The following is a 20,145-nucleotide window of genomic DNA, read 5'->3' on the forward strand; positions in this document are numbered from 1 at the left end:
GTTCCGGTCGAAGACGGCGAGGGGTTCCGGACCCACGCCGGCATTTATTCTTGCGGCTCTGAGTGCGGTTGGGTCGGCGGCCCGCTCCTCCTCCTCGAGAGGCGGGTGACGGAGGGGGCCGCCGTGTTCTTCCGTGGCTCCTCACAGCTCAGTGCGGAAGTGCAGCTCCGAGCCCGCCATCTTCTCCGCGTAGTCGGCATCAAACAGTTCGTTCTGGGCCACCGTGAAGTGGTTCTTCCAGTCGCCGGCGATGCCTGAAGGGGGGAACAGGGTAAAGGAAGGAATGAAGGGAAGGCTCAGCGGCTGGGCCCCAGCACGTTTCCTTCCTCTCTGGTCTCCCGGCTCCTCCGCTCCCTCCCTCTCCCACTTCTCCCGACCCAAAAGGCCGGGCCTCGCAGCTCCATCCCGACGCCTGTTCCGTTTATCCATCCCCCGGAGCAGGAGCAGGCCACCCCCCGCTGCTTCCCGGGCCCCACCGATGGGATGGGGGGGCTCACCTTTCCTCATAAAGGGGGAGACCTCGTGATCCATGATATAAGAAGGCAGAGAGGAGAAGTTGGCCATGGGATTCTCCTTCATGTTCTTGAAGGATGTCTCCCGGACGATCCGATCCAATATCTCCTCTGACAGAGGCCGCTCTACGAACTCCATGATCTTCCTGATCTCCCGCTTAGGATCCTGCGGGGGCGGAAAGGGAGGTCGGGGCTAGTTTGAGGATGACCAGTCCTGGGTGGGGAGCAGGACGGTAGGGATGGGGAAGCGGGGAGGATGGGTCGGGACACTGGGGTGTCTTAACCTTGGGAGCACAGTGGGGTGAGGGAGAAGCCACGTTCCCTAGTAGAAAGAGCTCGGAGTCGGAGGACCTGGGTTCTAATTCCGGCTCTGTCACTCGTCTGCCGCCTGACCTTGGACGAGTCAGTTCTCTGTGCTTCATCCGTAAAATGGGGATTAAGACTGAGAACCCCATGCGGGACGGGGACTGCGTCCAGCTCGATGATGTACCCCAGTGCCTGGCACGTGATAAGTGCTTAACAGTAACCATTTAAACCAAAAAGGCCGCCGGTTCGAAGGGTCTCTCCTCGCCTCGGTTTTCCCAGCCCTCTGCAAGGGCCTCTCCGTTCCAGAGACGACGGGAGGAGGGGAAATTGGGAGACGAGGCGGGGAGGGTGGCGAGCCTTCCTCGGGCCCCGACTTGGGAATGGGAGAAGGGAGGTCTCACCTCCTTTAGGTCTTCGTAGAAGAGATAGAGGACCGGTTGCTGCTTCCTCAGCTCCCACCACTCCTGGACATGCCGGTACCAGGACCCGTAGCACACTAAACCCGGGAGCCGGGGAATGAAGGGAGGAGGAAGAAAGAGGGAGTCCCGAATCGGCCCGCCGTCGACCCCTGCTTATGCCCAAAGAGCCCCTGACCCTTTTCCCACCTTGCCCGGCTTTGAATGTCTCCAGGAAGGTCTCCCAGGTGCCCGGATCGGGATGCACTTTAGCCATTTGATAGAAGTGGTAGTAAGAGACGACCACGTCCTTGGCGTTTCGAGCCACGTAGATGACCTGCGGCAGAGGATGGGGCGCTCGGGACCTTCCCGGAGGAGGGAAGGATCCGCGCCGTGACCCGTCCTGTTCCCGATCCTTCCCGGCAGTCGAGTGGGGAGGGATTAGGTAGAGCTTGCTATTACGGATGAGGTATTAAGGGATCAGTAAGACGAGCTGAATTCGGTTTTAGCCGGCTGAGGCCCACTGGCCTCACTCCCCGTCTCCCCCGTCTCGTTACCTTGACCTTCTGATCCAGAAAGGCCTTGGGGAGCAGGGCCAAGGGCAGGTGTGTCTTGAGTAGGCGTGGGGAAGGAGTGTCCTTCAGGGTCTCCAGGCCTGGAGGAGGGAGCAGGAAAAAAGTAAGGGACAGAGGCGGGAGAATGGACGCTGGTGTTTTGCGTCCTTTGTCTTTCTCGTCCCGGAGCCGCGGAATTGAGTTTTGAGGCGGAAGATGAGAAATAAGTCGATTTTTGTCCCCGTCTACCCCACCTGACGCGGTCGGTCAGTCGGCGTTCTCTATTGAGTGCTTACCGTGTCCTTCCCCCTTCCCTATCTACCGCCACCGCATCCCCTCAATCAACCGATGGACGGTATCGGCTGAGCGCTTATTGTTGGGGCGGTCCCGACCTCCCCGAGGAGCGCGATACAGTAGAGTTGGGAGACTCGGAGGCCCTCGAGGAGCCTCCGATCCCTCCGTCCCGGCCGTCATCCCGTTACCTGAGGGAACCCCCGGGGCTCTGAACTCCAGAAAGGGCACCCGTGTGTAGACGGGCGCCCGTTGGCACTTCTCGAGGTCTCCGCTCTGGTAGATCATGTCGAGGATTTCGCACAGCCACGTGGTGCCTCGGGCGGGGAGAGAGAGAAGGGTCTGGGTCAGCAGTGGGGCGGGGAAATGGGTAGCCTGGTCTGTGAGCCGGGCCGCGGGGCCCGGGGAGGGTCAAGACTGGGCTTTACGGCCTTCCCGGCACCAAGTTTCTGGACTGGACTGAGTGCCGGGGGAATAATCATAACGATGGTGGCATTTACGAAGCGCTTACTACATGCAAAGCTGTGTTCTAAGCGCCGGGGAGGTTAGCGTGGCCCAGCGGAAAGAGCCCGGGCTTTGGAGTCAGAGGCCATAGGTTTAAATCCCGGCTCCGCTGATTGTCAGCTGGGTGACTTTGGGCAAGTCACTTCACTTCTCTGGGCCTCAGTTCCCTCATCTGAAAAATCAATCAATCAATCAATCAATCGTATTTATTGAGCGCTTACTATGTGCAGAGCACTGTACTAAGCGCTTGGGAAGTACAAATTGGCATTACATAGAGACAGTCCCTACCCAACAGTGGGCTCACAGTCTAAAAGGGGGAGACAGAGAACAGAACCAAACATACCAACAAAATAAAATAAGTAGGATAGAAATGTACAAGTAAAATAAATAAATAAATAAATAAATGGAGTAATAAATATGTACAACCGTATATACATATATACAGGTGCTGTGGGGAAGGGAAGGAGGTAAGACGGGGGGATGGAAAGGGGGACGAGGGGGAGAGGAAAGAAGGGGCTCAGTCTGGGAAGGCCTCCTGGAGGAGGTGAGCTCTCAGCAGGGCCTTGAAGGGAGGAAGAGAGCTAGCTTGGCGGATGGGCAGAGGGAGGCCATTCCAGGCCCGGGGGATGACGTGGGCCGGGGGTCGATGGCGGGACAGGCGAGAGCGAGGTACGGTGAGGAGATTAGTGGCGGAGGAGCGGAGGGTGCGGGCTGGGCAGTAGAAGGAGAGAAGGGAGGTGAGGTAGGAGGGGGGCGAGGTGATGGATGGACAGCCTTGAAGCCCAGGGTGAGGAGTTTCTGCCTGATGCGCAGATTGATCGGTAGCCATTGGAGGTTTTTGAGGAGGGGAGTAATATGTCCAGAGCGTTTCTGGACAAAGATAATCCGGGCAGCAGCATGAAGTATGGATTGAAGTGGAGAGAGACACGAGGATGGGAGATCAGAGAGAAGGCTGGTGCAGTAGTCCAGACGGGATAGGATGAGAGCTTGAATTAGCAGGGTAGCGGTTTGGATGGAGAGGGATGAAATGGGGATTAAGACTGAGCCGCACGTGAAACAATCCGATTACCTTGTATCCTCCCAGCGCTTAGGACAGTGCTTTGTACATAATAAGTGCTTAACAAATACCGAAATTATTATTATTATTATTACAAGGTGATCAGGTTGTCCGGGGGGTGGGGGGGCTTCCAGTCTTCATCCCCATTTTCCAGATGAGGGAACTGAGGCCCAGAGAAGTGAAGTGACTTGCCCAAAGTAACGCAACAGGCAATAGGCAGAGCTGGTATTTGAACCCATGACCTCTGACTCCAAAGCCCGGGCTCTTTTCCACCGAGCCACGCTGCTTCTCTAGAGGCAGTAGGGTAGAGGGAAAAGCCACATCATCAAATTGGACACAACCCCTGTCACGCACGGGTCTCGCGGTCTATGGGGGAGGAAGAAAGAGGTATACATTCATTCATTCATTCATTCATTCATTCAATCGTCTTTATTGAGCGCTTATTGTGTGCAGAGCACTGTACTGAGCGCTTGGGAAGTCCAAGTTGGCAACATATAGAGACGGTCCCTACCCAACAATCAATCAATCAATCAATCAATCGTCTTTATTGAGCGCTTACTGTGTGCAGAGCACTGTACTAAGCACTTGGGAAGTCCAAGTTGGCAACATATAAAGACGGTCCCTAGCCAACAATCAATCAATCAATCAATCGTCTTTATTGAGCGCTTACTGTGTGCAGAGCACTGTGCTAAGCGCTTGAGAAGTCCAAGTTGGCAACATCTAGAGACGGTCCCTACCCAACAGTGGGCTCACACTCTAGAAGGGGGAGACAGACAACAAAACCAAACATATGAATAAAATGAAATAGAATAAATATGTCCAAATAAAATAGAGTAATAAATGCGTACAAACATCTATACATATATAAGGTGCTGTGGGGAGGGGAAGGAGGTAAGGCGAGGGGGATGAGGAGGGGGCTCAGTGTGGGAAGGCCTCCTGGAGGAGGGGAGCTCTCAGGAGGGCTTTGAAGGGAGGAAGAGAGCTAGTTAAATCCCCACTTTACAGGTGGAGAAACTGAGGCGCGGAGCTGTAAAAGGACAGCGTACGAGTGACGGAGCGGAGGTTCGAACCCGGGTGCCCAGGCTTACCCGATTTGGGGTAGGTGGAGATGAGGAGGTCACCAGGCTGGACCCGGAAGCCCTCCAGTTCCCCCAAGGCCTCACTGAAGTATTTGATGAGAGGGATGCCGTTGACCACTACCTGGGGTGGACGCGACGTGTCCGGAATCGGCTCCATCCTGTAAAGCCCAAGGAGCGGTTAGGGGAGAAGCAGCGTGGCTCAGTGGAAAGAGTCCGGGCTTTGGAGTCAGAGGTCATGGGTTCAAATCCCAGCTCCACCAACTGTCAGCTGGGTGACTTTGGGCAGTCACTTAACGTCTCTGGGCCTCAGTTCCCTCATCTGTAAAATGGGGATTAAAGCTGTGAGCCCCCCGTGGGACGCTTAATAAATGCTATCATTACTATTATTATTATTATTATTATTAAGGGATACTCATCCGGAGGCAGCCTGGACTGTCGGGACCGCTGACGAGAAAGGCGTTTGGGGCCTCTCCCCCGGGGACGGAGCAATGGGGAAGGGGGGAAGAAGGACGCCGTAAGCCATCCAGAAGAGCTGTGGTCCCTGTCCTCGGGGAGCTGATGATTCAGTGAGAGATTATTATTATTGTTATTATTATTATGGCATTTGTGAAGCGCTTACTATGTGCAAAGCACTGTTCTAAGCTCTGGGGGGATACGAGGTGATCAGGTTGTCCCATGGGAGGCTCACAGTCTTAATCCCCATTTTACAGATGAGGGAAATGAGGCACAGAGAATAATAATGATATTTGTCAAGCGCTTACTATGTGCAAAGCACTGTTCTAAGTGCTGGGGAGGTTACAAGGTGATCAGGTTGTCCCACGGGGGGCTCAGTTTTAATCCCCAATTTACAGATGAGGGAAATGAGGCACAGAGGATAATAATAAAAATGATATTTGTTAAGCGCTTACTATGTGCAAAGCACTGTTCTAAGCACTGGGGAGGTTACAAGGTGATCAGGTTGTCCCACGTGGGGCTCAGTTTTAATCCCCAATTTACAGATGAGGGAAATGAGGCACAGAGGATAATAATAAAAATGATATTTGTTAAGCGCTTACTATGTGCAAAGCACTGTTCTAAGCGCTGGGGAGGTTACAAGGTGATCAGGTTGTCCCACGGGGGGCTCACAGTCTTCATCCCCATTTTACAGATGAGGGAAAGGAGGCACAGAGAAGTGAAGTGACTTGGCCAAAGTCACACAGCTGACAGTTGGCGGAGCCGGGATTTGAACCCATGACCTCTGACTCCAAAGCCCGGGCTCTTTCTTCTGAGCCAACGCCCTGGTCCCCTGAAAACACCCATCGAGAGTGAATGAATGAGTCAAGGCTGTGAAAAAAAACAACAATTCAGAACGGGATCTGTGCAGCGCTTACTATGTGCCGAGCACTGTACTAAATGCCGGAGTACTTACTATATCGGCTTTAAAGCACTCAATCATCTTGCCCCCTCCTACCTTACCTCGCTGTTCTACTACAACCCAGTCTGCAGGCTTCTCTCTTTTAACGCTAAACTACTCGCTGTACTTTGAACCGGTCTACATCACTGCCGATCTCTCACCCGCGATCCTGGCTCTGGCCTGGAATGCCCTTCCTCTTCATAATAATAATAATAATAATAACAATAATAATAATAATGGTAGTTGTTAAGCGCTTACTATGTGCAAAGCACTGTTCTAAGCACTGGGGGGATACAAGGTGATCAGGTGGTCCCACGTGGGGCTCACAGTCTTCATCCCCATTGTACAGATGAGGGAAATGAGGCCCAGAGAATAATAATACTACTAATAATGATATTTGTTAAGCGCTTACTATGTGCAAAGCACCGTTCTAAGCACTGGGGGGAAACAAGGTGATCAGGTTGCCCCCCGGGGGGGCTCCCAGTCTTCATCCCCATTTTCCAGATGAGGTCACCGAGGCCCAGAGAAGTGAGGCGACTTGCCCAAAGTCACACAGCCGACAAGTGGCAGAGCAGGGATTTGAACCTGTGACCTCTGACTCCAAAGCCTGTGCTCTTTCCACTGAGCCGCACCGCTTCTTTCTTTCCTTCTTCCACTAGGACCCCGCTGCTTCTCATTCATTCATTCATTCATTCATTCATTCAATCGTATTTATTGAGCGCTTACTGTGTGCAGAGCACTGGACCAAGCGCTTGGGAAGCACAAATCGGAGAGAAACTCCACAGTTCGGCCCATACGATTCCCACCGGCCCATCGCTTCCTTCGGCTCTTTGCCTCTTTTCCGGGCCTGGTCCTCAGCCCCCCGACGGTCTCGCCGCCCCTTTGGATCCGGAGTCGACGTTCCCTGTTCTCCCCCACTTTCTGCCCCCACGTTTCCCCGGCTTTTCCCCTCTTCCACCTCTTTCCTCCTCCCTCACGGTGCTCTCTCCCCTCCCCATCTGGAAGTTTCCTCTGCGTCCTTGGACGATCCCCGCGAGCTCGGCGGCGGGCCTTCTGCGGCCTTCGCATCGTTTCCAAACTGCCCCGAGTGGGCAGTGAATCCGAAACGATCCGGTGAGGAGGGGCCGGAAGCGAAAGTTAATGGAACGGTTGTGATTCCTGGGGAACGGTGAAGGGACAGAGAGACACGGCCAGAAGGTGGGAGAAAGGGGCGAGTCCCGGAGGCGAGAGCAGAGGGGAAGGCCGGGATACAACTGGAGTTTTGAGGTAGGGGTGAGGACGTGCCGGCGGAGCGAGCCTGGTGGGAGGTCGCGGGGGAGAGCTAGCCCCTCAATTCCCACTCTCACCCCTTCCATCTCCATCTCCCCGCCACTGACCTCGCTTCTCTGGGAGTCTGGCGCCTTGGGGACCCCGGGAACGGTGCCGGTGGGAGGAGAAAGTGGGACAGAAGTTTCTGTCAGCCCGGTGCTGAGTGGAGCGAGAACAGCCTGGCCGCTTCCCTGGAATCCAGTCTGCACAAAGGGCTGGAATTTAGACTTGTTTTCCTTCCGGATGAGTGGGTGGATGCGTCTCGGGTCGGGTAGAGCTCCTCTCTTTCCTCCCCTCCCTCCCCCTCTTCATAAAATTGAGCAATCGAGTTTCTAAATCAGAAAACAGATTAGGATAGGGACCGAGTCAATCAGCCAATCGTGTTTATTGAGGCTTCCTGTGTGCAGAGCACTGGACTAAGCGCTTGGGAAGGACAAGTTGGCAACATAGAGAGACGGTCCCTACCCAACAGCGGGCTCACGGTCTAGAAGGGGGGAGAGCACTGGACTAAGCGCTTGGGAAGTCCAAGTTGGCAACATCTAGAGACGGTCCCGACCCAACAGCGGGCTCACAGTCTAGAAGGGGGAGAAGACAACCAAACAAAACATAGTGACAAAATAAAATAAATAGAATAGATATGGACAAGTAAAATAAATAAATAAATAGAGTAATAAATATGTAACAACATATATCCAGGTGCTGTGGGGAAGGGAAGGAGGTAAGGCTGGGGGGACGGAGAGGGGGACAAGGGGGAGAGGAAGGAGGGGGCTGAGTGTGGGAAGGCCTCCTGGGGGAGGTGAGCTCTCAGTAGGGCCGTGAAGGGAGGAAGAGAGTGAGCTTGGTGGATGGGCAGAGGGAGGCCATTCCAGGCCCGGGGGAGGACGTGGGCCGGGGGTCGACGGCGGGACAGGCGAGATCGAGGTGCGGTGAGGAGATTGGCGGTGGAGGAGCGGAGGGTGCGGGCTGGGCTGGAGAAGGACACAAGGGAGGTGAGGGAGGAGGGGGCCAGGGGATGGATGGACAGCCTTGAAGCCCAGGGTGAGGAGTTTCTGCCTGATGCGCAGATTGCAGATTTGCACTTACTATGTGCAAAGCACTGTTCTAAGTGCTGGGGAAGTAACAAGGCAATCAGGTTGTCCCATGGGGGGCTCACATTTATCCCCATTTTCCAGATGAGGTAACTGAGGCCCACAGAATAATAATATTAATAATAATGATGGCATTTATTAAGCACTTACTATGTGCAAAGCACTGTTCTAAGCGCTGGGGAAGTAACAAGGCGATCAGGTTGTCCCACGGGGGGCTCACATTAATCCCCATTTTCCAGATGAGGGAACTGAGGCCCAGAGAATAATAATATTAATGATAATGATGGCATTTATTAAGCACTTACTATGTGCAAAGCACTGTTCTAAGCGCTGGGGAAGTAACAAGGCGATCAGGTTGTCCCACGGGGGGCTCACATTAATCCCCATTTTCCAGATGAGGTAACTGAGGCCCAGAGAATAATAATATTTATGATAATGATGGCACTTATTAAGCACTTACTATGTGCAAAGCACTGTTCTAAGCACTGGGGAAGTAACAAGGCGATCGGGTTGTCCCACAGGGGGCTCACATTAGTCCCCATTTTCCAGATGAGGTAACTCAGGCCCAGAGAATAATAATATTAATGATAAAGATGGCACTTATTAAGCACTTACTATGTGCAAAGCACTGTTCTAAGCACAGGGGAAGATCAGGCTGTCCCACGGGGGGCTCACATTAGTCCCCATTTTCCAGATGAGGTAACTGAGGCCCAGAGAATAATAATATCAATGATAATGATGGCACTTATTAAGCACTTACTATGTGCAAAGCACTGTTCTAAGCACAGGGGAAGATCAGGCTGTCCCACGGGGGGCTCACATTAGTCCCCATTTTCCAGACGAGGTAACTGAGGCCCAGAGAATAATAATATTAATAATAATGATGGCACTTATTAAGCATTTACTATGTGCAAAGCACTGTTCTAAGCACTGGGGAAGTAACAAGGCGATCAGGTTGTCCCACGGAGGGCTCACATTAGTCCCCATTTTCCAGACGAGGTAACTGAGGCCCAGAGAAGTGAAGTGACTTGCCCAAAGTCACACAGCTGACAAGTGGTGGAGCCAGGATTTGAACCCACGACCTCTGACTCCAAAGCCCGGGCTCTGTCCACAGAGTCACGCTGCTTCTCTGTATAAGAATTATATATTGATTAAAATATAATAAAAATAATTTTGGTCGTTAAGCCTTTGCCTATTTTGTGCCAACCAATGTACTAAGCGCTGGGGTAGAGACAAGATAATCAGCCTGGACACAGTCCCTGTTTCCCGTGGACAGTCTAAATAATAATGGTATTTGTTTAGCGCTTACTATGTGCCAAGCACCGTTCTAAGCACTGGGGTAGATACAAGCCAGTCAGGTTGGACACAGTCCCTGCCCCACACGGGGCTCAAAGTTCTAATCCCCATTTCACAGATGAGGCAACTGAGGGACAGAGAAGTCAAGTGACTTGCCCGAGGTCGCACAGCAGACAAGTGGCGGAGTCGGGACGAGAACGCAGGCCCGGGATCTACCCACTAAGCCACGCTACTTCCCTGTGGGGTAGGGGCCATCTCTATCTGTTGCCAACTTGGACTTCCCAAGCGCTTAGTCCAGTGCTCTGCACCCAGTAAGCGCTCAATAAATACGATGGAATGAATGGTAGGTGGGAGAACAGGTATTGAGGAACCATCTGACAGAACAGAAATCTGAGACTCATGACGAGGTCATCATCATCATCATCATCATCAATCGTATTTATTGAGCGCTTACTACGTGCAGAGCACTGGACTAAGCGCTTGGGAAGTACAAATTGGCAACATATAGAGACAGTCCCTACCCAAGAGTGGGCTCACAGTCTAAAAGGGGGAGACAGAGAACAAAACCAAACATACTAACAAAATAAAATAAATAGGATAGATAGGTACAAGTAAAATAAATAGAGTAATAAATATGTACAAACATATATACATATATACAGGTGCTGTGGGGAAGGGAGGGAGGTAAGATGGGGGGATGGAGAGGGGGGTGAGGGGGAGAGGAAGGAAGGGGCTGAGTGTGGGAAGGCCTCCTGGAGGAGGTGAGCTCTCAGCAGGGTCTTGAAGGGAGGAAGAGAGCGAGCTTGGCGGATGGGCAGAGGGAGGTCACACAGCAGGCCCATCCCCCCCGCCCTACCTCCTTCCCCTCCCCACAGCACCTCTATATATGTTTGTACAGATTTATTACTCTATTTTGCTTGTACATATTTACTATTCTATTTGTTAATGATGTGTATTTTGCTTTAATTCTTTTCGTTCTGACGACTTGACACCTGTCCACATGTTTTGTTTTGTCGCCTGTCTCCCCCTTCTAGCCTGTGAGCCCGTTGTTGGGTAGGGACCGTCTCTAGATGTTGCCGACTTGTACTTCGCAACTGCTTAGTCCAGTGCTCTGCACACAGTAAGCGCTCAATAAATACGATTGATGATGATGATGATGATCTGTTGCCGACTTGTACTTCCCAAGCGCTTAGTCCAGTGCTCTGCACACAGGAAGCGCTCAATAAATACGATGGAATGAATGGTAGGTGGGAGAACAGGTATTGAGGAATCATCTGACAGAAGAGAAATCTGAGACTCAGAACAATAAAGTGGCAAGGTCACACAGCAGGCCCCCCCCCCGCCGCCCTACCTCCTTCCCCTCCCCACAGCACCTCTATATATGTTTGTACAGATTTATTACCCTATTTTGCTTGTACATATTTACTATTCTATTTGTTAATGATGTGTATTTTGCTTTAATTCTTTTCATTCTGATGACTTGACACCCGTCCACATGTTTTGTTTGGTTGTCTGTCTCCCCCTTCTAGCCTGTGAGCCCGTTTTTGGGTAGGGACCGTCTCTAGATGTTGCTCTGCAATCAATCAATCAATCAATCGTATTTATGGAGCGCTTACTGTGTGCAGAGCACTGGACTAAGCGCTTGGGAAATCCAAGTTGGCAACATATAGAGACAGTCCCTACCCAACAGTGGGTTCACAGTCTAAAACGGGGAGACAGAGAACAAAACCAAACATACTAACAAAATAAAATAAATAGAATAGATATGTACAAGTAAAATAAATAAAGTAAGCGCTCAATAAATACGATGGAATGAATGGTAGGCAGGAGAACAGGAACCATCTGACAGAAAAGAAATCTGAGACAGAACAATTAAGTGACAAGGTCACACAGCCGGCCCCCCCCCCCCCCCGCCCTACCTCCTTCCCCTCCCCACGGCACCTCTATATATGTTTGTACAGATTTATTACTCTATTTTATTTGTTAATGATGTGCATTTTGCTTTAATTCTTTTCGTTCTGATGACTTGACACCTGTCCACATGATTTGTTTTGTCGTCTGTCTCCCCCTTCTAGCCTGTGAGCCCGTTGTTGGGTAGGGACCGTCTCTATGTAATAACAATAATAATAATAATAATGGCATTTGTTAAGGGCTTACTATGTGCAAAGCACTGTTCTAAGCACTGGAGAGGATACAAGGCGATCAGGTTGTCCCACTTGGGGCTCACAGTCTTAATCCCCACTTTACAGATGAGGTCATTGAGGCCCAGAGAAGTGAAGTGACTTGCCCAAAGTCACACAGCTGACAATTGGCGGAGCCGGGATTTGAACCCATGACCTCTGACTCCAAAGCCCGGGCTCTTTCCACTGAGCCACGCTGCTTATGTTGCCATCTTGTACTTCCCAAGCGCTTAGTACAGTGCTCTGCACACAGTAAGCACTCAAAGTAAGCGCTCAATAAATACGATTGAATGAATGAGACAGGGAGGCTGGCCCTGTCACTGGTCACACCACTAGCATCATAATCAATTTCAACACGCATTTTCTTGATCCTAGTGCCTTTCTGACTGGACTAAGGTTCACATGTAATTTACAGTGAGAGACTTTATCATCATCATCATCATCATCATCGACAACCACATCTTCCAAGGAACTAGAAGAGTATTAATAATAATGATGGCATTTATTAAGCGCTTACTATGTGCAAAGCACTGTTTTAAGCGCTGGAGAGGTTATAAGGTGATCAGGCTGTCCCTCGGGGGGCTCACAGTCTTAATCCCCATTTTACAGATGAGGTCATTGAGGCCCAGAGAAGTGAAGTGACTTGCCCAAAGCCACACAGCTGACAAGTGGCGGAGCTGGGATTTGAACCCATGACCTCTGACCCCAAAGCCCGGGCTCTTTCCACTGAGCCACGCTGCTTCTCAACATTCAAAACAAACCTCCCTTATTGCGTCCTTAACCTTGGAATTTAAGAATAGGTTGAGTAATTCTAGATTTTTTTAGGCAGTCCTACTTTACTGCATACTTAAGAGGGAAATAGACAACGTATCCTTAGAACTTATTTTATTTGTGCATATTTATTCTATTTATTTTATTTTGTTAATATGTTTTGTTTTGTTGTCTCTCTCCCCCTTCTAGACTTTGAGGCCACTGTTGGGCAGGGACTGTCTCTATATGTCACCAACTTGTACTTTCCAAGCGCTTAGTACAGTGCTCTGCACACAGTAAGCGCTCAATAAATACGATTGAATGAATGAATGAATGAAGTGGCAGAGCTGGGATTCTTCTTCAATCCTATTTATTGAGCGCTTAGTGTGTGCAAAGCACTGTATTAAGCACTTGGGAGAGTACAGTCCAGCGGGCGGACGGACTGACCATGCTCCAAGTCTCTCCTGGCCGTTGGTCCCTTTGGCTCTGAAAGGTCCTGGGGCGCGTCCCGGAGCGTCTAGGCCGGTTCCCCCATGTCAGCCTGCTTCAGGTGAGGGGCCTTGTTGTCATGACAACCTCCATCATCACCTCCTAGCCCTTCCCAACTGGGCCGCTGTCATGGCAACTCCTCGCTCGGGGCCTCAAGGCCGTCCATCACCTCTCCCCCTCCTCCCTCACCTCCCTTCCATCCTTCTCCATCCCAGCCCGCACCCTCCGCTCCTCTGCCGCCGCTCACCTCCTCACCGGGCCTCGTTCTCGCCCGTCCCGCCGTCGACCCCCGGCCCACGTCCTCCCCCTGGCCCGGAATGCCCTCCCTCCGCACGTTCATTCATTCAATCGTATTGATTGAGCGCTTCCTGTGTGCAGGGCACTGGACTAAGCGCTTGGGAAGTCCAAGTTGCCAACATCTAGAGACGGTCCCTACCCGACAGTGGGCTCACAGTCTACAAGGGGGAGACAGACGACAAAACAAAACATATTAACAAAATTAAATGAGTAGAATAAGTATGTACAAATAAAACAGAGTAATAAATACGTACAAACATATATACATATATACAGGTGCTGTGGGGAGAGGAAGGAATATGCACAAATAAAATAGAATAATAAATACGTACAAACATATATGCAGGTGCTGTGGGGAGAGGAAGGAAGGGGCTCAGTCTGGATAGGCCTCCCGGAGGAGGCGAGCTCCCATTCATTCATTCATTCATTCAATCGTATTTATTGAGCGCTTACTGTGTGCAGAGCACTGCACTAAGCGCTCGGGAAGTCCAAGTTGGCAACGTCTAGAGACGGTCCCAACCCGACAGCGGGCTCACAGTCTACAAGGGGGAGACAGACAACAAAACATTAACAAAATAAAATGAATAGAATAAATATGTACAAATAAAATAGAGTAATAAATACGTACAAATATATATATACAGGTGCCGTGGGGAGGGGAAGGAGGGGGCTCACTCTGGAAAGGCCTCCCGGAGGAGGCGAGCTCCCATTCATTCATTCAATCATATTTATTGAGCACTTACTGTGTGCAGAGCACTGGACTAAGCGCTTGGGAAGTCCAAGTTGGCAACATCTAGAGACGGTCCCTACCCAACAGTGGGCTCACAGTCTAGAAACAGTGCTTTGCACATAGTAAACGCTTAATAAATGCCATTCTTATTATCCACCAAGCTAGCTCTCTTCCTCCCTTCGAAGCCCTACTGAGAGCTCACCTCCTCCAGGAGGCCTTCCCACACTGAGCCCCACCTTTTCCTCTCCTCCTCCCCTCCCCATCACCCCTACTCCCTCCTTCTGCTCTACCCCCTTCCCCTCCCCACAGCACTTGTGTGTCTTTGTCCATATTTATTATTCTATTTTATTAATGATGTGTATATAGCTCTAATTCTATTTATTTTGATGGTACTGACACCTGTCGACGTGTTTCGCTTTTCTGTCCCTCTCCCCTTCTAGACTGTGAGCCCGTTGTTGGGTAGGGACCGTCTCTATATGTTGCCAACTTGTACTTCCCAAGCGCTTAGTACAGTGCTCTGCACACAGTAAGCGCTCAATAAATACGACTGAATGAATGAATGAACATAATAACAAACAGATACCTTCCCTGTTGAAAATGAGCTCACCATCTAGAAGGGGATTAAAATCTGGCTCCTCTGACTCTCCAGGCTGGGCTCTTGCCTTTGGATTCTGGAAGGGAACAGGGCCCTCCTGGGTCCCGCCTTTTCATTCAATTGTATTTATTGAGTGCTTACTGTGTGCAGAGCACTGTACTAAGCGCTTGATTTTTGATGTCACTTTCCTGTCCAGGTGGGATTGGAGGAGAATTGCTTTTTGACCCTTTCCCCCACCAAATTCCAGTAGGTTGACTAGGGGAATTCTCTCCGCTCTATGCCAGATCTGGGAACTGCGGAACAGAACTTCCCAGATATCCCAGGACCCCTCAGCGCTTGGAATACACAAGGGCTGCTCCTAGGAAGCTGTCTTTTCCACAGATGTGGAAAAGAGGAGCAGCACGGCATAGTGGATAGAGCACCGGCGCCTGGGAGTCGGAAGGTCATGGGTTCTAATCGCGGTTCCGCCACTTAATAATAATAATAATAATGATGGCATTTGTTAAGCGCTTACTATATGCAAAGCACTGTTCTAAGCGCTGGGGATGTTACAAGGTGATCAGGTGGTCCCTCGTGGGGCTCACAGTCTTCGTCCCCATTTTCCAGATGAGGGAACTGAGGCCCAGAGAAGTGAAGTGACTTGCCCAAAGTCACACAGCTGACAAGTGGCGGAGTCGGAATTTGAACGCATGACCTCTGACTCCAAAGCCCACTGGGTAGGGACCGTCTCTAGATGTTGCCAACTTGGACTTCCCAAGCGCTTAGTCCAGTGCTCTGCGCACAGTAAGCGCTCAATAAATACGATTGAATGAATGAATGAGTTCCACCCCGGGAAATGGCGACTGGCAAGGCCAGGAACCACCTGGCAACCTCCGCAACAAACAATCACCCACAGCCTCGAGACCCAAATAATAATAATAATAATAATAATAATAATAATAATGGCATTTGTTAAGCGCTTACTATGTGCAAAGCACTGTTCCAAGCGCTGGGGAGGTCACAAGGTGATCAGGTGGTCCCTCGTGGGGCTCCCAGTCTTCATCCCCATTTTCCAGATGAGGGAACTGAGGCCCAGAGAAGTGAAGTGGCTTGCCCAAAGTCACACAGCTGACAAGTGGCGGAGCCGGGATGTGAACGCATGACCTCTGACTCCAAAGCCCATCGGGTAGGGACCGTCTCTAGATGTTGCCAACTTGGACGTCCCAAGCGCTTAGTCCAGTGCTCTGTACACAGTAAGCGCTCAATAAATACGATGATTGATTGAATGAATGAATGAGTTCCAGCCCGGAAAATGGCGACTGGCAAGGCCAGGAACCACCTGGCAACCTCCGCCACAAACAATCACCCGCAGACTCGAGACCGAAATGATCAGCGACCCTAGCAGCAGTGAATTACTGACCGCCGGCCTTGAAACTCAACACCTAGGCTTGCCGAGGACTTCTCGCTGAAGACTCCTTCGGTCCGCTGGATGACCCAAAGCCGGTAATGAGGGAGCTTGGCGTAGATTGAGGAGAAAACAACAAACGGGAGGCGGGGAGTGGCACGTGATCCGCCAAATCCAGCGCAAAGAACAAATAGGATTTGAGGGGATGGGTTGGACTAGAACGAAGGACTTGGTGCTGCGTTGCCCAGGGAAGCGGGAACAGCGGGAAATAGAAGGAAAGGCTCATCCTCAGTTCTTGGTCAAAAGGCCACTGACCTTTTATTGCAACAAATGGAATAAAATCAATCAATCAATCAATCAATCGTATTTATTGAGCGCTTACTGTGTGCAGAGCACTGGACTAAGCGCTTGGGAAGTCCAAGTTGGCAACATCTAGAGACGGTCCCTACCCCACAGCGGGCTCACAGTCTAAAAGGGGGAGACAGAGAACAAAACCAAACATACTAACAAAATAAAATAAATAGAATAGATATGTACAGGTAAAATAAATAGAGTAATAAATACTTACAAACATATATACATATATACAGGTGCTGTGGGGAAGGGAAGGAGGTAAGATGGGGGGGATGGAGAGGGGGACGAGGGGGAGAGGAAGGAAGGGGCTCAGTCTGGAAGAAAAGGCTGGCCTAACCCGACTCATTACTTGGCTAATATTTTCCAACAGTGGAAAGAGCCCGGGCTTGGGAATCGGAGGTTGTGGGTTCTAATCCCGGCTCCGCCGCTTATCAGCTGTGTGCCTTGGGACTTCCCTGTGCCTCAGTGACCTCATCTGGAAAGTGGGGATTGAGACGGTTAGCCCCCCGTGGGACAACCTGATTACCTTGTGGCTACCCCAGCGCCTAGAACAGTGCTTGGCACACAGTAAGCGCTTAACAAATGCCATCATTATTCATTCATTCATTCAATCGTATTTATTGAGCGCTTACTGTGTGCAGAGCACTGGACTAAGCGCTTGAGAAGTCCACGTTGGCAACATCTAGAGATGAGAGCTGGGAACCCGAAGGAGACGTCCTCCGATCTGGCCAGCCCTGGAAGGTGGGGGAGACGGGATACACGGGGACGGTCAGTCAGTCCGTCCTATTTATTGAGCACTTCATTCATTCATTCAATCGTATTTATTGAGCGCTTACTGTGATGATGATGATGGCATTTATGAAGTGCTTACTATACGCAAAGCACCGTTGTAAGCGCTGGGGAGGTTACAAGGTGATCAGGTTGGCCCACGGGGGGCTCACAGTCGTCATCCCCATTTGACAGATGAGGGAACTGAGGCCCAGAGAAGTGAAGTGACTTGCCCAAAGTCACACAGCTGACAAGTGGCGGAGCTGGGATTTGAACCCATGACCTACAGTGTGCAGAGCACTGTACTAAGCGCTTGGGAAGTACAAGTTGGCAACATATACTTACCGTACCAAGCGGTTGGAAGAGTACAACAGTATAACAGGCGCATTCCCTGCCCACAATGGGCTTACATTCACTCAACTGTATTTTACATCACCACTGGCTTCCCCTGCCTGCAGATTATTGTTATTATTGTATTTATTAAGCGCTTACTACGTGTCAAATACTGTTCTCACTGCCGGGGTGGATGCAAATGAATCCGACTGGACACAGTCCCTGTCTCAGTCTAAGTATCGTGTCGTCTGGCTACCTCCAAAAGCGGGGCGTGCTCTGAGGATTGGCAAATTCGGTGCCTCAGGTCGGCTTCCCACTCCCGACTGCCCCTATTCAGGCCTGAACCCCAAGGTGACCAGCTGACCCAATAATAATAATAATAATAATAACAACAATAATAATAATAATAATGGCATTTATTTGGCCCCATTATAATAATAATAATAATGGCATTTATTAAGCGCTTACTATGCATAAAGCACTGTTCTAAGCACTGGGGAGGTTACAAGGTGATCAGGTTGTCCCACGGGTGGGCTCACAGTCTTAACCCCCATTTTACAGATGAGGGAACTGAGGCCCAGAGAAGTGACGTGACCCGCCCCAAGTCACCCGGCTGACAGTTGGCGGAGCCAGGATTTGAACCCACGACCTCTGGCTCCAAAGCCCGGGCTCTTTCCACCGAGCCACGCGGCTCAGGGCAAATGGGGAGAAGGTTTGGAAAGTCCCCATTCCGGGGGGGGTCGTCTATTCAGTAGCCCGATCTCTGCTCCAACTCTCCCCCATTTCTTCCTCTTTCCAGGGCCCAACTTCGGACCTGATTCTCGGCTTCTCCGTCTGCCCCGCAGCTGGGATCCCTCGCCTGGAGAGTTCCCGGCTTCAGTCTGGATCGCCATTCATTCATTCGGTCGTATTTATTGAGCGCTTACTGTGCGCAGAGCACTGGACTAAGCGCTTGGGAAGGACAAGGTGGCAACATAGAGAGACGGTCCCGACCCAACGGTGGATCACCAGGTAGGTGAGACTCCTCAGGTGGCGAGGCGGAGTCCGGCCATTCTGGCTGCCCTTCAGCTCAGTCGATCAACGATATATATCGAGTGTTTATTGGGGTCAGAGCACTATACTAAGCGCTACAGCTTTCTCCAAAGCATCATCTCCAAAACTCTGGGGTAAACTCCCAGGGAGGATATAAACATCCACCAGCCCTCTTTGCTTAGCAAGTCTGGGGTCCATCGGGTCAGTGGCTGGACCCCGGGCCTGGGCGTCAGAAGGACCTGGCTTCTAAGCACTTAGTACAGTGCTCTGCACACAGTGAGCGCTCACTAAATACCACTGAATGAATGAATGAATGAACCCTGGCTCCGCCGCTTGTCTGCTGTGTGACCTTGGGCAGGTGGCTTCGCTTCTCTGTACCTCGGTTACCTCGTCTGGAAAATGGGGATGAGGACTGGGAGCCCCGTGTGGGACATGGACTGTGTCACTCATTCATTCAATCGTATTTATTTATTCATTCATTCATTCAATTGTATTTGTTGAGCGCTGACTGTGTGCAGAGCACTGTACTAAGCGCTTGGGAAGAACAAGTTGGCAACATATAGAGACGGTCCCTACTCAACAGTGGGCATTTACTGAGCGCTTGCTGTGTGCAGAGCACTGTACTAAGCGCTTGGGAAGTACAAGTTGGCAACATATAGAGACGGTCCCTACCCAACAGTGAGCATTTACTGAGCGCTTACTGTGTGCACAGCACTGTACTAAGCACTTGGGAAGTACAAGTTGGCAACATATAGAGACGGTCCCTACCCAACAGTGGGCATTTACTGAGTGCTTACTGTGTGCAGAGCACCGTACTAAGCGCTTGGGAAGTCCAAGTTGGCAACATATAGAGACAGTCCCTACCCAACAGTGGGTATTTATTGAGCGCTTACTGTGTGCAGAGCACTGTACTAAGCGCTTGGGAAGTCCAAGTTGGCAACATATAGAGACGGTCCCTACCCAACAACGGGCTCACAGTGTCCAACCCAGTTAGCTCGTTTCTACCCCGGCGCTTAGTACGGTGCCTGGCACCTAGTAAGTGCTTAACAAATACCATTAAAACCAACCAAAAAAAGGCCTTCCCCTCACTTTCTGGGCCCAGCAGCGTGGCTCATTGGAAAGAGCCCGGGCTCTGGAGGCAGAGGTCATGGGTTCAAATCCCGGCTCCACCAATTGTCAGCTGTGTGACTTTGGGCAAGTCACTTCACTTCTCTGGGCCTCAGTGACCTCATCTGTCAAATGGGGATTAAGACTGTGAGCCCCAAGTGGGACAACCCGATCACCTTGTATCCTCCCCAGTGCTTAGAACAGTGCTTTGCACATAGTAAGCGCTTAACAAATGCCATCATTGTTATTGTTGTTGTTGTATCCCTCAACTCAACACTCTTCCTCCATCAGTCTCTGCCTCTCAAATGAAATCAAAATCGTATCACTACGACCGAGTCACTAG

At 50.9% G+C, this 20,145-nt stretch overlaps 1 protein-coding gene across 2 annotated transcripts; it reads right to left on the reverse strand.

The window, feature by feature from the left end:
• Nucleotide 1: 1 nt before the first annotated feature.
• On the reverse strand, nt 2-16,301 carry LOC119942325 (sulfotransferase 1A1-like). Of its 2 annotated transcripts, none has more exons than XM_038763059.1 (8): nt 16,224-16,301; nt 4,708-4,856; nt 2,250-2,375; nt 1,771-1,868; nt 1,424-1,550; nt 1,220-1,314; nt 498-678; nt 2-254 (listed from the first exon to the last, which is right to left on the reverse strand). In XM_038763059.1, the coding sequence occupies exons 2-8, from the start codon at nt 4,853-4,855 to the stop codon at nt 142-144; spliced, it is 888 nt and encodes a 295-aa protein (XP_038618987.1). In that variant the 5' UTR covers nt 4,856; nt 16,224-16,301; the 3' UTR covers nt 2-141. The 2 variants fall into 2 exon arrangements, with proteins under 2 accessions (XP_038618987.1, XP_038618986.1); XM_038763058.1 differs by lacking the exon at nt 16,224-16,301 and adding an exon at nt 7,468-7,627.
• Nucleotides 16,302-20,145: the final 3,844 nt, after the last annotated feature.

This window comes from Tachyglossus aculeatus, chromosome 21 (assembly GCF_015852505.1).
Source record: "Tachyglossus aculeatus isolate mTacAcu1 chromosome 21, mTacAcu1.pri, whole genome shotgun sequence".
Lineage (NCBI taxonomy): Eukaryota > Metazoa > Chordata > Mammalia > Monotremata > Tachyglossidae > Tachyglossus > Tachyglossus aculeatus.

Bases quoted from the DNA above. Each gene is read 5' to 3' on its own strand.
- LOC119942325 (XM_038763059.1), bottom strand. From the start codon at position 4,855: ATGGAGCCGATTCCGGACACGTCGCGTCCACCCCAGGTAGTGGTCAAC. The intron at 1,551-1,770 runs GTAACGAGACGG...CCTCTGCCGCAG, and splicing joins TTCTGGATCAGAAGGTCAAG to GTCATCTACGTGGCTCGAAA. The intron at 255-497 runs GTGAGCCCCCCC...TCCCCCCTTCAG, and splicing joins CTCCCCCTTTATGAGGAAAG to GCATCGCCGGCGACTGGAAG.